The sequence below is a fragment of the Acinonyx jubatus genome, chromosome A2, assembly GCF_027475565.1.
Source record: "Acinonyx jubatus isolate Ajub_Pintada_27869175 chromosome A2, VMU_Ajub_asm_v1.0, whole genome shotgun sequence".
Classification (NCBI taxonomy): domain Eukaryota; kingdom Metazoa; phylum Chordata; class Mammalia; order Carnivora; family Felidae; genus Acinonyx; species Acinonyx jubatus.
In genome coordinates, this window is record NC_069383.1 from 15665334 (window position 1) to 15683837 (window position 18504).

General features: G+C 38.7%; 1 protein-coding gene across 4 annotated transcripts in view; it reads right to left on the minus strand.

The window, feature by feature from the left end:
- Positions 1-18504, minus strand: part of TRIM24 (tripartite motif containing 24) — a 126175-nt gene that overhangs the window by 22809 nt on the left and 84862 nt on the right. For 3 of the 4 annotated variants that reach the window (XR_008296601.1, XM_027075558.2, XM_053218035.1), the window contains exons 8-10: positions 10881-10998; positions 7946-8214; positions 3018-3191 (exon numbers count right to left, since the gene is read on the minus strand). Coding sequence is in view for 3 of the 4 variants with exons in the window: in XM_027075558.2 (XP_026931359.1) it covers positions 3018-3191; positions 7946-8214; positions 10881-10998 (561 nt within the window). In the remaining variant the exon portion in view is untranslated. The remainder of the gene's footprint in view (positions 1-3017; positions 3192-7945; positions 8215-10880; positions 10999-18504) is intronic. The other variant, XM_027075559.2, reaches the window with a different exon arrangement.

The window sequence follows — 18504 nt, forward strand, 5'->3', positions numbered from 1 at the left end:
CGGCTGTCTATTTTTTCTATTCATCACATTGAAGATTTCCTGCCATTCCTTTCTGGCCTGCCAAGTTTCAGTAGAGAGATCCGTCACTAGTTTTATCGGTCTCCCTTTATATGTTAGAGCACGTTTATCCCTAGCTGCTTTCAGAATTTTCTCTTTATCCTTGTATTTTGCCAGTTTCACTATGATATGTCATGCAGAAGATCAATTCAAGTTACGTCTGAAGGGAGTTCTCTGTGCCTCTTGGATTTCAATGCCTTTTTCCTTCCCCAGATCAGGGAAGTTCTCAGCTATGATTTCTTCAAGTACACCTTCAGCACCTTTCCCTCTCTCTTCCTCCTCTGGAATACCAATTATGCATATATTATTTCTCTTTAGTGCATCACTTAGTTCTCTAATTTTCCCCTCATACTCCTGGATTTTTTTATCTTTTTCTCAGCTTCTTCTTTTACCATAATTTTATCTCCTAGTTCACCTATTCTCTCCTCTGCCTCTTCAATCCAAGCTCTGGTCATCTCCATTTTATTTTGCAGCTCATTTATAGCATTTTTTAGCTCCTCCTGGCTGTTCCTTAGTCCCTTGATCTCTGTAGCAATAGATTCTCTGCTGTCCTCTAGACTGTTTTCAAGCCCAGCGATTAATTTTATGACTATTATTCTAAATTCACTTTCTGTTATACTGTTTAAATCGTTTTTGATCAGTTCGTTAGCTGTTGTTATTTCCTGGACATTTTTCTGAGGGGAATTCTTCCGTTTCGTCATTTTGGATAGTCCCTGGAGTGGTGCGGGACTGCGGGGCACTTCCCTGTGCTGTCTTGAATAACTTGCGTTGGTGGGCGGGGCCACAGTCAGACCTGATGTCTGCCCCCAGCCCACCGCAGGGGCCACAGTCAGACTGGTGTGTGCCTTCTCTTCCCCTCTCCTAGGGGCGGGATTCACTGTGAGGTGGCATGGCCCATCTGGGCTACTTGCACACTGCCAGGCTTGTGGTGCTGGGGGTCTGGCGTATCAGCTGGGGCGTGGGTAGGCAAGGTGCACAGGGGCGGGAGGGGCAGGCTCATTTCGCTTTTCCTTTGGTGACCCGATTCGGGGAGGGGCCCTGCAGCACCGGGAGTGAGTCAGACCCGCTGCTGGAGGGATGGATCCGCAGAAGCACAGCCTTGGGTGTTTGCGCAGTGCAAGCAAGTTCCCTGACAGGAACTGGTTCCCTTTGGGATTTTGGCTGGGGGATGGGCAAGGGAGATGGCGCTGGCGAGCGCCTTTGTTCCCCACCAAGCTGAGGTCTGTCGTCTGGGGCTCAACAACTCTCCCTCCCGTTGTCCTCCAGCCCTCCCGTTCTCCGAGCAGAGTTAGCTTATAACCTTCCAGATGTCAAGTCCCACTTGCTGTCAGAACACACTCTGTCCGGCCCCTCTGCTTTTGCAAGCCAGACTTGGGGGCTCTGCTTTGCTGGCGGGCTGCCCCTCCACCCCGTCTCCCTCCCGCTGGTCTGTGTAGCACACACCGCCTCTCCACCTTTCCTACCCTCTTCCGTGGGCCTCTCGTCTGCATTTGACTCCGGAGAATCCATTCTGCTAGTCTTCTGGTGGTTTTCTGGGTTATTTAGGCAGGTGTAGGTGGAATCTAAGTGATCAGCCGGAGGCGGTGAGCCCAGCGTCCTCCTACGCCGCCATCTTCCCCAACCTCTTCTCCAGGAAACATTTTAAAAACATCCTTAGAGTGTGTATCTACACATTAAAAATAACAACTGGAGAAGAGGGGCGGGGCGCCTGGGTGGCTCAGTTGGTTAAGTGTCCGACTTTGGCTCAGGTCATGATCTCATGGTTCGTGGGTCAAGCCCCACATCAGGGTCTGTGCTGACAGCTCAGAGTCTGGAGCCTTCTTCAGATTTTGTGTCTCCCTCTCTCTCTGCCCCTCCCCTCCTTGCTCTCTGTCCATCTCTCTTTCAAGAATAAAAAAACATTAAAAAAAATTAAAAAAAAAACCAACAACTGGGGAAGAGGGAAGGTACACGTTTGTGCACACAGAGTGTGCTAGGTGCTTTTGTACACATTAGCAGTCTCAGCACAACTCTGCAAGGGATTCAATATATAGCTGGGGCAAATGACATTTAAAAGATTAAACTTGCACAAGGTCACAAAACTCTTAGGAAAGTACACAGGACTTAAGGCTACAATGCAGCTTGAGTCCTTTTCACCTCTCTCTACCAATGAAGCAGAGACAGAAATGACTTATTTAAAAGCGTTTTTATTAAAATATTAAGAAAATTCTGTGCTATTAAAGCAAAGCTAAACTAATTATAACCACACACAAACACAGAGCACATGTACTTTTTGAATAGAATTTTCACATCATTTGATTAAACGAATGTCAGAGAATTATAGAAACCACATCATATTCCTTATTTTGGTCTTGGCAAAAACATGAAACTGAAATCAGCCTACAAGTATTAAGCTGGAAAGAGTGTTGACACAAGTGCTTGAAGACAGAGAACTTTGAGAAATGTAACAAAATAGTGTCTTATCTAGAAAATATTTTTACCTGAAGACCTTAAGAATATAAATATTAAATCCTATTGGATTTAATATAGAACCTTAAAACATTCAATTTCATCAGATGTATAGGTACTCCATATTAAAACTATCAGTTTTTTTTCTAAGTCTCCTTCAAACAATTTAAAGATTTCTCTTTTGCAGAATATAACCTGTATTTGTTAGAATTCTTCTTAGTAAATGTAATGAACTCAGCTAAAAGCTGCACCTATGAGTATTGCCAAAAGTCATACCTACGACTCACTGATTATTCTGGGCCTTTAATCCAACTTAAGTGGATTTCTCTTGTTAATTATAAATCAGGACCCATTCTCTTAGCTTTGTCTCTATGTCTGTAATAAACTTGGTAACTCACACTTATTAAAAACAAAAAAACTTGCTCTTCATAACCATTGCTTTATTTGTAGATTCAACATGATCTGAAAGCAGAGAAGCAGAACAAGAAGCTGAAGAGAGTAAATATATATACCTGTTTTATAGCTTGTTGAGCCAAAAAAGCCATCTGTAGCGGGTTGGGCTTTATTGCTTGCCTCGGCATGTTCTGGTTCGGTGGGTATCTCAGCTGTTGAGGATGTGGAGGAAGAACTGGTCCATTGGGTTTGGGGCTGTGATTTTGGAAATTTATCAAACGTGGAGGGGGTTGCTGGAAAAAAGAAATTAAACCATTTTAGTGACAGTCATCTCCTGAAAGACAAATTACAGAGAAGTCTGTAACTTTCAAAGAAAGACAGCAACTCTGTCACAGACGAACAACTTATTAATACTACAACAAGGGTGTGGGGGAAGGAGGCAGCCTTCCAGAATGTGTAAAGCTATGTGAAACGGGGTTTCATTAGGAAAGAGCCGTGGGACAGGGGTTTCCAACTTTAAGTAGGTTATAATAGGACTGGATGTAGGCGATGTTAGGAAGTAGGGAAAATTTGTGTTAAGTATCCTTCTAAGTCCCTGATTTGCCCTCTTCAGACATCCTAAAATAATATGGTGGTTGAATACTAATCGCTAACATGAGCAGTTGTTACATGCCAGGCACTGCTTTCAGAGATTTCTATGAGAGAACTCATTTAATCTTCACAACACTCTTATGAGGTAGGGACTCTTTATTTTACAGAAAAGGAAATCAGGGTATAGAGAATTTAAATAACCTATCCAAGATTAACAAAGGTAGTAAAAGATGAAGCTGGAACTTGAACTTAAGCACTCTAGCTCCAAACTCTTAACTGACAAATCATGAATAGTGAAAACTGTTAATATTTGAAAACTGGGACACCTGGGTGGCTCAGTCAGTTAAGGGTCCAACTTTGGCTCAGGTCATGATCTCACGTTTCGTGGGTGCGGGCCCCACGTCGGGCTCTGTGCTGACCGCTCAGAGCCTAGAGCCTGCTTCAGATTCTATGTCTCTCTCTCTCTCTCTCTCTCTCTCTCTCTCTCTCTCTGTCTCCCTGCCCCTCCCTTGCTCACACTCTGTCTCTCTCTCTCAAAAATAAACATTAAAAAAAAAAAAAAGGAATTAGTGAGTTTTAGATCTGAGGTCAAACCATATGCCATGCATTGGGATTACCGTTTTACATGTGTTACTTCATTATGTCATTTGTAAAATGAGGACACTGAACATTAGAAAGCTTACGTAGCTTGAAAAAGGTCACGTGGCTAGTGAAAGGTGGTGCTAGAGCTTTGATCCAAATCTAGTTTGCCTCATCATTACCAAAATGCGTTCTGGTATTTAGCTGGGGGTTGATTAAGGTACAGATGAGAGGATGAAATTTCCCTAAAAGAAAATAGATTTCAAGTGGAAACCCTCCAAGGACAACACTAGTTGGTTACAGGACAGGGCAAGGGCTGGGAAGACAAGCCTACTTTGTGCATAAATGAGGCCTTGGAAATTGAGATCTGTGTTCTAGAAAAAGGTAACCTTATATGCCAGTCTTCGTTTCATCATGAACCAATCCTACGGTTGGCAACTTATTGCGAAGCAAATACTTATTTTTAGGCGCTCTAAACTGTGAAGGAAGACAGCTATAAAGTGTAGCCCTGCCTTCTTTTTTAGCTTTTACTCTCTCATTTTTTGAATTTACTCTCCTTGCATGGGTAAACTGCTTCTCTTTCCCCTGTCTTACAAATTAGTTGGCACTGGGTTCACCCTCAGTAACTCTCAAGAGTAGCCAGCAATTACACACCCAAGAAAAACAGATTTAGATACTGTTTCAACACCAAGGGAAATTCTGTGGGTGAAGAAGAGAAAAATATTAGAGAAAATATCAGAACTGTACAGAAGCATATGCCTGAAGCCATAGCAATTCTTTCTAATTCTTAAAGTTTTGTGACTTGAAGGGTTTTATATCAGAGAAACGCAAACAGAAAACAGTTGGGCGATTACAGTGGAAATAGTACAAACTTCTAAATTTATCTAAGAGATAATTTTTTATAAAGTGGAAAAGCACCTAAAATGGTCCTTAAGGAGAATAAAGGTAATCCTCGAAGCCCTTTGCTGCCCTACTCTCACAGTCCCAGCAAGAATGAGGTTTATATATTGATACAGTCAAGAAATGACACTTGATGTCAGAGTAATGTACCCTGTGAGAAGTCAGTGTGGGAATGGATGTCGACCCTACCATCAAGGAGCGCACAGTTTGATAAGACGTGAGGGGTTTTTCCCCCCTCTCCTAAACAGTTACAGTTGACTGCATTAGACAGGGAAGGCAACTTCGAAGAATAAGATTAGGAACTAGTTCTGAGCATAAAAGAAAAAGCAAAGCCAGTGGTACTTTAATTAAATGGAATCACCTAATTTGCAAGAAAGATACAGAAGGAAAAACAGAACAGAGAAATAATTGAGCACTTTAGCAAACTAACGTATAATCTTCGTTACCCTCATCTGCACTCTAAGTACCTTCATTATTATAGGGTTTGACTGTATTCTAGGTCAGTAGTTCCCAACTGTGCATAACCATGAAGGATAGCAGATGTCCTTCTGACTCTTCAGGAAAATGAATGTTTACATATGAATGAGAGCATCTCCACAGCAATAAATCTGACTCAGGAGTAAGAGCCATTGCTGTGAATTATGTATCCAATAACATATGTGACCACACTCAACAAACTGTGATCTGTCCACTGGAGTATAAAAAGATATACTGTATATTGCTAAATAAACAGAGATACACAGTCTATCAAGTTTGTACCACTTGGTCATAGAAGTGTGTATCCTATGTCTGTATCACCCAACTCTTTAACCACACAGATTATGTGGTTAATATTCGGAGGAAGAAGAAATAAGGAACTCTCATGCAAGCAATTTTTTAGAAGTAGTCCTTCAAATTTACCTGGGTCCTACAGACAGATGCAGAGTGCGATCTGAACATGTCCACAAAGCCAGAGGCACACACGCACCTCCTCTTAGGCACACATTTCCCTACGCTTTATATGTAAATAAACTGGTAGAAAACAAAGTCTACAGCTGAGCAGGGCAAGCTTATGGAGGAGGAGAAACTGATGACTGAAAAATATATGAGTATTTGACAGAGAACACATAAAAATGAGGGGTGAGAAGACAGAAAAACAACAGTGTGTGAGGTAATGACCAAAAGATATGAAGGTTATCTTATTTCTAAGTGGGAAAATTAGGTCACATAATGGAGATTGTGCATTATATAGATTATACAGCAGTAAATCCTAGAGAGGAAAAATAAGATCAAATGCAAATTTGAGATACGTAGGCTAAATAAAGGCTCAGAGATCACTTCTGTTTTGTCGCTGCTTAAATAATGAGTGACCAAGTCACACAGTATCTACTAACTGCTCAGTTCCTCACTTCTAAGTGAAAAGATAATTAACACAAATAATGGATTTATCCTTTTTTTTTGCTTTAATAAACTATTAAATAAAAATCACTTTTCTATCTCCCACTTAAGATAAATATTAATCATGCAAATGCTTAGCACTAAGTGCTCAACCCTCTTCTCTTCACATTTATCTTTAGAAATATTTTGGTACTCTTTGAAGTCTACCTGCAATATGTTGCTCTGCAGAGATAATGACAAAATTACTCAGTTTTCTTAAAATTCCAACTCTACCAGTTGAAACTCTTGGTATCTACAGTGTACAACTCTCTTCTCACGGAGCACTCACCAAAGACTTCTTAAATTCTTTGTTAATTACTTCTGTGAACATGTGGGTTAGAGTAAAGTTCTAGAGGAATAATCAATTTGGCATATTAAGTTAGGCATTTTAATATACCCCTGGATTTGACAAGCCTTCTTAATCAAATTATTAGAAAGCCATAAACCTCAAATAAATCAACTCAGGCCTTCACAGAAGCAATTTAACAAAATCACGATCTACATATGCCTACAACTTTCTTCAGGGTTGAAATAAGAGCCCTATGAAGACCAATTCTATGTTTTGCAAAATTGCTACAAAAAGATTATCATGCCATTTAAAATTGCTTTTTCATGAAGAACCACATTATATATTCCTCTTAGTGCTTGTAAAATACTAGTAAAAAGTTTTTTCTCTAATTAACTGGCATTTTTCCTTTTTACCAAATAATATAGATATTATGCCTGTTTCTCATTTTCTTGGGTTGAGAAAAAATTCTGAGCTAAGTCTTGTTCTCAAGTAGTTCTTCACACTTTGATACTTATTAAACCATGTTCTACTTCATTTGTGTCATTACTGTTTCATTACTTCAAATGCTTCTCAGAAATAGGAAGAGTACATATTAATAAATGTAACTGTCAATAACAATTTGTATGATTTGATTAGACCTTATATTCCTTAGTAAACTTATTACGTATGCCCAGATCTAACTTGAGCAGGACGGTTAAACTACTTAACAGAGTGCATAAACTTCTTATCTTGAAAAACTGACTTAAAAGTAAATGGAATACTTCATATCTAGTAAGAATAAGAATGGTTCATGGAGTATCTGCTCAGAAATAAAGTTTGAAAAAGGTAGTTTTCTAAGGAACCATTCCGCCCCACTTTTCTATTTGACCCTAGTTTCTAAGATGCAGTGTGGTTTTTCTAAAACACTGCATCCCCACAAAGAACAGAAAACTGAAGTATTAGTCATTCTGAAGCACTAATACAGGAATTATGCGTTACAGATTTACAAATTTCCTCATCAGTCATTGGCATGGGTTATTTAGGAATGCAATCATTTATCCTGTTATAATTTGAAGAGTAGATGAAAACAGATGTACCAGCTAAATAAACCATTAATTCCTTTTTGAGAAGGACTAAAAACTAGAAGCTAAATCAAGGATACTTAATGTGATAAATTTTTAACAATTCATATATGTAAATCACAAATGACAGATGTCTTGGTTATTTTAAGAGATGTTGAATACAATTGTACTATCATTATCTAAGTTAGGACAGGCCTGCTTCCAAATTTACCTGATGAGAGATGGAAGGTTGCTGGATGGGCCCCTGCATTCTAGGGTTTGGTAAACCCACAGGTGCTGGCCTCCGTTGCACCTGTTGCCTCTGAGCCATTACCTGTTGCTGCATATGCTGGAGTCGTAATTGAGCTAGGCTGATCTGTGTTGGAAACTTGGATAACTGGTTTGAAGATAAACCACCTGGTGGCTGTGAATTCTGTTCCACGACAGGATTCTGCTTAGGCATTTGTGGCTGGCTCTCTTTATCTTCAATTACTAAAGAACCTAATTAAAGAGAAAAGGTTAAGTTCTAAAGTTTTTCTGAAAGTGAAATAGCATATTTCATAAGGCTCTTTTTGCTGAACTTCAAATTGCCAAGAAACTTTTTCATCTCAGGAACGCTTTACACTCTTAGAAATCAAAGGTCACAAAGAGCTTTTGTTTACGTAAGTTCTATCTATCAAATTTTCACATTTTAGAAACTATTAAAAACATTTTTTAGTTATTAACTCATTTAAAAATAACAAGCCCACAGTAACACATTTTTATGAAAAAATAACTTCACAAAAATTAATGAAGATTTACATTGTTTTAAGTTTTTAAAATCTTCACATGTCTGGTCTAAGAGCTGAACTCTCCAATTTGTTTCTGTATTGTCTGTCATTATATGTTGTTTGGGTTGAAATTTATGAAGAAAATCCAGCCACACATAGACGTGTAGTTGGGAAAAGTCCCATAAAGGAGTCCCATACAATATTTTGAGAACTGCTCTTGTATATCAAAATAAAACAAGTCAATCTGACGTTGGTTCTAAAAATCCCACAATGTATTTGATTCTTTAGAATGAACAATTTGTAATCTCTCAAGTTCCTTATACCTTCACGGCTCATACTACGTCAGCTCTCAGACAGAGAATACTGTGGCTCACAACCACACTTTTAGAATTTAAAGGTGCCTCTAGTAGGTCTGATTACAGCATAAGGCAAAGCTTGACTTCTTCAACAGACTCAATTTCTGATTTATTAAGCATAAACATCCTAAAAAAATATGGTCATCCTTCATTAAATACTCATTGCATGTTAGGTAATGTGATAGTAGGTCTATGTATATTCTTGTTAAAGTCCTTTTTATAGATAAGGGATCTAAGGCTCAGAGAGATTGAGTAAATTACCCAAACTCACCGAGACATTAATTGAATGTTGACATAGATCAATATTTTCCCTCTGTACTCTTCTAGAAGACATTTCTCAGAAGCCACGGATAACACCAAGTCTGGGAAACTTGAATCCTTCTTAGAATATTTAAAATGTAAATCTCATTGTAAATGGTAATTTACACAGCTGTAAGTGATGGCTCTGAGAAGTCTTACCGTAAAGGATATTGTTTAACCTTATTATAGGAATTTCACAAATAGGAGATGCTGTTTTTATTTTGTTTTTGCTGATGCAGACATACCTAAAACTGTATACATTTATGTATATAGTTACACATTTTACTAATGTCTACATCACGAGGTTTATGCTCTAAGTTATATGCTTGTAATTACATGTATTTCTATACATGACTACTTGTATAGATATATAACTTGTGATTCATAACTTCTGTATAGCTGAATCTGTGGTGGTTTGGTGAGGTAGGTAAGAGATAGTTACTTAGAAACACACTTTGTATTAAGATGCTGCTTTTTAGTAAGACAGGTCAGAGTGTGTGTGATTCCAGCTGCCTGCTACCTATCAATAAATACATTGCTGCACGCACTTCAAAACTGAGCTACAGGGGTTAACTTATCACTATCCTTTTTGTTCTTTTGTATGGATGCGATCTGTGTAAACTTATTGCTTCCTTTCTTGATGTGTTAGGAGAGCACTGGCTCTCTCCAGCCATTTCTTCCTTTCCTACCTAGAATCAAGCTGAGGGTATGAGAGACCAAACATCTTTGATGATTTTGAAACATAGTCTGTGAGCCCAAAAAACTGTCATCAAAGGGAATATACTGATGGCTGATGAAGAATGTACAGGGAATTCTTAAATTTCTGTTTCTATAGTTTCCATGTGAGAAATTAAGAAGAAAGGCAAAAAGTGAAGACTTTTTCTACTATTTGAGTTCCTAATCTTACCAAAATGACAGTCTCCCTCTGTGATAATTTGGTGGGCTCTAATACTAAAAACTGGGGCACTTTTCTGTGTGCATGTTACATTTCAATTAGGAAGTTTAAAAATACAGTTATTTCAGGGCGCCTGGGTGGCTCAGTGAGTTGAGCGACTGACTTCGGTTCAGGTCATGATCTCACAGCTCATGAGTTCGAGCCCCGTGTCGGGCTCTGTGCTGACAGCTCGGAGCCTGGAGCCTGCTTCGGCTTCTGTGTCTCCCTCTCTCTCTCTCTGCCCCTCTCCCCTCGCGTTCTGTCTCTGTCTCTCTCAAAAATAATTAAGCATTAAAAAACAATGTAAAAAATATATACAGTTATTATATAAAAGGTGGAATAAAAGATGAGAAGTCTTCCCTAGCAAGATCAAGCAAATGAACCTTTAGGTGCTCCATGACTGGGTATAAGAAGTAAGCCAATATGAGAAATACTATCTTAACAGAACACATTCCACATAACAAAAATCCTGTATCAATGGCAGTTATGAGTCAGAAGTTTTATTACCCCATTGTGATAAATCTATAGTTAACAGTAAAAGCAATATTCTATGGAAAAAAGAACTTCTAAATTCCCAAGTCTAGACATCTTGTGAGTCAATATTAAGGATGTTTCATATTATCCATTTATTTACATATGTGTATTTAGACTCAGGCATGTGTTACACAGATACACACGTTAATAAAATACTGGCAAAAATTCCATGTCTTTAAAATAAGGTAATAAAAACACTTTGATAGCATTATCATAATCATTAAGAGCTCCAGAAACAAATGGCACTTTGAGGAAACGGACATAATGGCCTACCTAAATTGATAATATTTTGAGCCCAGAAACTAGGATCACAGTGAAACTGGATGGTATTGTTGGTCACTGGGGAAGCATCACACCTTGCTCGAAGGAGGTGCCGTAACCGGTATGTAATCTAGGAGAAAGGAGAGACAACTAAACATCAGTATCTTTCATCAGGCAAATAATTTATTAAGTTCCCAGGGAATACACAAAAAAAGTCATTTCTGGTATGTATGCTGATACAAAACAGGTAATCATATAGAAGCTATAAAATATGGATACACAACATGGTTTTCTTTCTAAAACGTTAAGTTTTGAGGTATAATTTAGTTACCTATACTGTTGAACACAAAACTGAAAAGTATCTTCAAGTGATACGTTAAAGTGAGTTTTTTTTAAATTAATAAAAGTTTAGAGAAGCACCAACTAAATATCTGTAAAATAAACTTTAACATATTTTGCTCTTTTATTATACTTATGCTTTTAAAGAAAGTTTCAGGATTTGGATTAAGGGGCTAATGAGTTATGGAAAATACAGATTAATCTCTGCTCAGGAGATGTAAGTACAGCTCACATCTAGGCTGCTAGTGGGATGGCTCCCCTTGCTCCTATGTTTTGAATCTCATGTCATTACACCACACCACCCACCTCCTTCCACCCTGTAGTCCTCAGTGAACACTTGGACCTTCTCTCTCAGCCCTTGAAGAATTTAGCTCCTGGCTCACTATCACCATCTCCAACATCACTCATCATAATTCTTAATGATTTTAATATCCAACCAGCTGATCCTTCTTTCTAGCTCACTTCCTCTGGTGCCCAGGTACCCATTATCCTATAAACCTTAAAGGCCCTATAAGCCTTTGCTCTTATAATTTTTCCATGTCCTTCAATCTCACATTACCATTATCCTTACCCAGCTTAAACCCCAGGGTCAAGCACCATAATCCTCTCCTTGCATATACCCTCAATACCTGTTTTTCTCACATACTCCATCAAATATACTCCCATCTCTCTCCTCAACCTTTGTCACCAAACAAAACAAGCAACCCTGGTTAAATCCAGCTTTTGCCTAAATATAGCTGGACTGATAAAGGGAATGATCACTTCAAACACATGACAATTTACTTCCGGTATGCCCCTAAGGGTGACTGGCTAGCATGTGACGTTCTTCTGGTACTTTACTTCCCTACTCTCCTAAGTAACTGTTCAACTTTTCTTCTCAAATCTCTAGCACCCTTCCTCCCCCACTGTCAATCTCAGCTGATGATTTTGCTTCCAATTTTGCTGAGAAAGCAGGAACAATCAGGGACCTTCTACAAATTCCCACCACTTGTGAGTATTAGTGTTCCCTCCAGTTGCAATGCTTCTAGAGCAGTCCTTCCACTTGTGCAACAGCACCCAACCCTTCTTGCCTGCTCACAGACACTGCTCAGCAACTTTCTTCCCTCTCCTGTATCACCTAGGCTTCCCTTTTACTGGATCACTCCCATTGACAGAGAAATGTTTTAACTTTTCCCAGCTAAAAACAAAACTCTTGGCTCTTTTTCTCTTGCCATCAACTGCCCTGTTTTCCTGCTTTTTACAGCAAACTCTTAAAAAAACTCATCTATTTTTACTGTGCCCTGTTCCTCTCCTCCCATTCTTTTCTGAAACCACTCCTTCACTTGGCTTTCAGCATACTATACCCTCATGGTTTTATCTTTATTTTACCAGCTGCTACTTTTGGGGGCCACTGAGAACAGGTTTGGGCTCCAAGGCACCATCGAAGCCTCTACTGTTGGTTCTTTCCACTGAGCCCCAGGGCTCAGTCTTTCAACTGCTCTCATTTCTCCTCTACCCACAGTTTCAGTGATCTCATACGGTCTCATAGTTTAAATGACTTCTTAATTTGTATCTCAAGTCTAGATCTCTCTTTTGAACTTGCATTTCCAACTAGTTACTCAACATCTCCACCTGGTTGTCTAATAGGCACCTCAAATTTAATCTGTTTAAAAGGGAATTTGTGATCTTTCTACACAAGTCTACTTGTCCTATAATCTTAGCCTTGTCCATTACTGTCAACACTATTTTTCCTACAGCTTAGTCCTTGGTTCCTTTCTTTTTCTCATGCCCTACATTCAACCTGTTAGCAAAATCCTACTGGTTCTAGCCTTAAAAGATATGGATAACCCTACCCATTTTCCCATCAACTCTATTATTTATTATTATTATTATTTTAGTTTATTTATTTTGAGAGGGAGAGACAAGAGGAGAGGCGAGGCAGAGAGAGAGAGAGAGAGAGAGAGAGAGAGAGAGAGAGAGAGTGAATCCTAAGCAGACTCCACACTGTCAGTGCAAACCAGAGGCGGGGCTCAAACCCAAGAACTGTGAGATAATGACCTGAGCTGAAATCAAGAGTCGGATGCTTAAGTGACTGAGCCACCCAGGCACCCCTCTCATTACCTCTATTAATTCTCCTGCTATCACTTTGCAAAAGTTACCTTACTGCAGTAAGTAAGGCTCTAACTGGTCTCCCTTATATCTCCCTTGCCCTCAACTACCTATAGTCTGTTCTCAATAGCTACAGTGATTGTTAAAATATAAATCATATTCTGTCTTCCTTCTCAAGTCCCTCTCTCCAGCAGTTCCTCATCTGAGATTAAAAACCAAAGTCCTCATAATGAACTACAAGGCTTGTGCTATCTGACTGCACGACCTCACTCATAACTTTCTGATCCTTCACTCTGTTCCACCCCTCATGCCTCTTTATGTCCATATCACAAAAACCACCACCACCGTCTTTGTATCTGCTGTGTTGCTTCGCCAGAACAGACTTCCCCCAAATATCTGCAGGAATTACTTCTTCACTTTTCTTTAGTATTTGCTCAAATATCACCCTCTTTAGATAGACCAACTTATCTTAAACTACCACCTGCACTCCAGTGTTCCCAGACTCCCTTTCTTAATTTTCTCTAGAGCACTTAATATATACCAGGTAATAGTTATATATTTTACTTATTTTGGTACTGTCTCTCTCCACTAAATGTGACTATTTTTTTTTTTCAACGTTTATTTATTTTTGGGACAGAGAGAGACAGAGCATGAATGGGGGAGGGGCAAAGAGAGAAGGAGACACAGAATCCGAAGCGGGCTCCAGGCTCCGAGCCATCAGCCCAGAGCCTGACGCGGGGCTCGAACTCACGGACCGCGAGATCGTGACCTGGCTGAAGTCGGACGCTTAACCGACCGCGCCACCCAGGCGCCCCTAAATCTGACTCTTAAAGGGCAAAGATTTTATTTTGTTCTCTGTTCTCCCAGTGCTTAGAATGCTGCCTGATAAATATAGCAGGTATTCAGTAAATAATTGTTGAATACATAATTTGCTTTAGTTGCTAAATTATTTTCAATAGCTCTAATAAACTGTGAGTAAAAAACCATCGAACTATTTTGGGACTAAGTAGAATACATGGCACAGTGTGTAGCTAACAGCACTCAACACAATGCTCTTCTCCCTAAGTTTTTCTGTCTTAATTTTTTGTGTCCTCTAACAGTTCTCACCGTAAAAGATGTTCCTACAAAGCCGACCAAAACAATCATTCCAAGAACTTTCCTTTGTAAATATACTCCTGTTTTATCATTTCCAAAAATTTGTTCATTTTGAAATAATTTTTAAATTGTAGAAAAGTGAAAAGAACCCTTCACCCAGATTTCCCAACGGCTGCTGTATTAACACACTTCTTCCAGTGCCTCCCCAACTGCTTTTGCACATCCACTATTGCTACTAGTCTTTTTCTGAACCTTTTGACAGCAAGTTGCAGACATGAGGCTCTGTCTACCCTAAACACTCTGGCGAGTGCACCTTAAAACAAAGATCGTCTAGCATAAAGAGCAAATTCCAAATTCCGAAACCAAGTCTGACAACACTGCCATCCAATCCAAATACCTCATTCAAATGCCAACTCTGCCCACAGTGTCGCTTGCTAGGATACTGTCAAGGAATACAGGTTGCATTTGGATGCCATGTCCCTTCAGTTCCTTAGGCTTTCCCTGTCATTTATGTCCTTGATGGCTTTAAAGAGTTCAAGAACTTATATTCTAGAAGAGCGCCTTCAACCTGGGTCTGAGTGCAGTTCCTCTTGATCAGACTTGGTAAAAGCATCCTTGTCAGGAATCCCACACTAATGATAATATAATGTGCACTTCTTAGCACATGAGATCAGGAAGCTCAGGATGGCAGCCTGTCCCACCACAAGTGCTGATACGAGTCTTCGTCGCCTGACAATTTTGCTCTCCAGGTTCCCCACCTTGAATTCACTCGATTTCCCCCTTTGTAAATGCTTAGTATTTTGCAAAGAGGTATTGTAGCATTACACTGAAATCCTGTTCTATCAATTCTCTACCCAGCAGATTAGCATACACTGATGACTCCTTCTTAATGACCACTACGACAGTGACCATATGTACTATCCTTTCTACGTTTATTGATTTACACTGTGACATAAAATTTTCTTTATCATTTAGATAAAATGGTTAAATCAGAAATGAGAACACTTTCTTAAAAGAAAATCAGCTCTAATAAAAGGGAACTGTGAGGTCAATACTTGGATATACTTTTTTCTCCCCTTGAGATACTATGCTGTAGATGAGAAGCCGGAAGACGCAATTTATTTACAACTCAGATAGCTAGTATCTATTTACTATTAATTTGTACCAAGGTCTAAAAGTAGTATCAAACTTGGCCAAACTCTGTTCCTTAAGTAACATTTTTTCCTGATGTATTTTACTGTCATTCAATGTAAAATATAAGAGCTCTTTTACTGTCAAATTATTTTATTACCCATCTAAAATGTAAACCTTGTCAAAACTCCTGACGCATGTTTAGTTATTTCTGAAAAGTGATAAGGCATGACTGGTATAGAGGGTAATGGTTCATTAAATATACACACTTGTTAATCTCTCCAGATGTATCTGAACTTAAATGAACTCAGGTTTTACACTGAAACCTTAGCTACTGTTCAAAAAGCAACAGACAAAACTTTTTTTTAAATATGAAAGGTATCGGGGCGCCTGGGTGGCGCAGTCGGTTGAGCCTCCGACTTCAGCCAGGTCACGATCTCGCAGTCCGTGAGTTCGAGCCTCGCGTCAGGCTCTGGGCTGATGGCTCAGAGCCTGGAGCCTGTTTCCGATTCTGTGTCTCCCACTCTCTCTCTGCTCCTCCCCCGTTCATGCTCTCTCTCTGTCCCAAAAATAAATAAACGTTGAAAAAAAAATTAAAAAAAAAAGAAAGGTATCAAAACAGCTTTCAAGATAGCAATACTATTTACTGTCTCCTTTCTAATGAAGTTAAAATAAACTTAAAGAAGAAATTTAGTATTTGATTTTCCAATCCTATAAAAATGAACAGGCGGTTTTGTCTATACTTAGAGCTTCTGAAAGAAGACATTATCTTGTACCTGATTTTTTTTACCATCAATCTTTCGTTGAATTCCTATGCATCAAGCACTGAGTAACACAAAATTCCTACTTTAAGAAGTGTAGAGTCTAATGAGATTCATAGAAACATATGCAAATATAATAGCAGATAAAAATCAGTAATAGTATGATGGACATATGCACAAAGGGTAAACACAAGAAAGAGAAACCCAATCCAGTCTTGGTCATGAAAGGCTGACAAGTGGAAAGGAAGACCAATCTAATCTGAAGCAGGTAGTCTTTAAAAAGATGGACATTATTCAGGAGCAAGAAGAGGCAGGAAAGGGTACTAGTACTCGGGCAAGAAAGAATCATATCCTGTGAGCACCAAAGATTAGAAATAAGGAGATGGCAAGGAGGCATTCAGGAATACACAAAGAAGGTCACTGAAGATTAATTAGATGGGAGAAGGGAAAAAAGGAGAAAAGAATTCCTTTTTACTACTTATAACTTAATAGTTTCCTAATTGCTAGTATTATAGAAATATTTATGGAGAGTAAAAAGAACGATAGTGTTTTACTCTCCTGGCCTTTCTTCTGTCAACGTTGCTTGCCTTCCTTCTAAATAATAAAGGATAAATTCAGTGTTAACAGGTTGACAGAAGAGTTCTGAGGAAATACTGTGAAACTGTTTCAAAATATATTTAACACTAGACTTCTGGAAAGATTTTGCTCTTCCATTGATTTTTGTCTTTTCTTGACCACAGTTCCTATAGCAAAAAGTGAACTAAGAATTGCAAGCCAAGCTTGAAATTTCAGGCCTGCAAGGCATTTCTTCCTATTTTTTTAAGCACATGAAAGCCATCATTTAAAGGATAACTTGAGTAAACATGGCTACATGTACCATGCAGAAAAACTATGAGGAACGGAGTTATAGAATATAGTAATTTTCAAATTTTTTGAGGTTGGAGATCCTTGTAAGTGTTTACAAATAAGTATAAGCCTCAGCTCAGTGTGCATTGCAGGCAAATTATTTTATTAGCTACATACATTTGCGACTCAAGGGCCACTTGGGTTCCACAGACTTTTAAAAATCAGAAAAGAGGGGCGCCTGGGTGGCGCAGTCGGTTAAGCGTCCGACTTCAGCCAGGTCACGATCTCGCGGTCCGTGAGTTCGTGCCCCGCGTCAGGCTCTGGGCTGATGGCTCGGAGCCTGGAGACTGTTTCCGATTCTGTGTCTCCCTCTCTCTCTGCCCCTCCCCCGTTCATGCTCTGTCTCTCTCTGTCCCAAAAATAAATAAAAACGTTGAAAAAAAATTAAAAATCAGAAAAATGATTTGGCGAATCAGGTATCTAATAATACTGGTTCCTTGTAATTTGCTGTACCCATTTTCTCCTATATAATGTCAACAACATTCTTCCTTTCTCCTATGTCACGAGATCATTGTGCTGATTAAGTAATCCCATCTGTTTTTATTGTTTTCTTTTATTATAATTGCAAATAAAATCATAAAATAAAATTAGAGAAATTTTTAGACAGATTTACTAAGTATCTGACTGTATGAATAATATGCTTTCTTACACAATACCGTAATATTCAATATTCATAACTTTTCATTCATAATTGAAAAAAGAATTGTTTCATTTTCTATTTTTATTCTTTTTCTGTTGGACATTCAGAAAAATATCTAGGAAAACAGAAAAGATATGTACTATCTAGAAGCTATTTTTCAAAAGACCAATAAAGCAGTTGGAAGAAAGAAAGAAAAAAAAGAAAGAAAGAAGTCAAGAAAAAATGTATCATTGAAATATTAAGAAAGAAAAAAAAGTCCAAGAGTTGAATACAATTCATGATTAGGAATAGTTTTAGAAATAGTTATAAATTAATTTTTTTTAACAAGTCTTCAACTCAATATTTGAACCTAGTTTATAAAAGTTTATCCAGAAGTACATTTCCTTATTTCAAAATGGTCATAGAAAAATTTTGCTACCTGATTCTAAAAACAGAATAGGTGAACAGAAAACTGATTTGGAAGTCCTAACTTGATTTCAAAGGGTAACTCTCTGTGTAATCTTTTTTGTTTAAAAAAAAAAAACAATTTTTTTTTATGTTTATTCATTTCCTATGAGAGATAGAGTGCAAGCAGGGGAGGGGCAGAGAGACAGGCTCTAGGCTCCAAGCTGTTGGCACAAAGCCCCACATGGGGCTCGAACTCACCAAAACGGGAGATCGTGACTTGAGCTGAAGT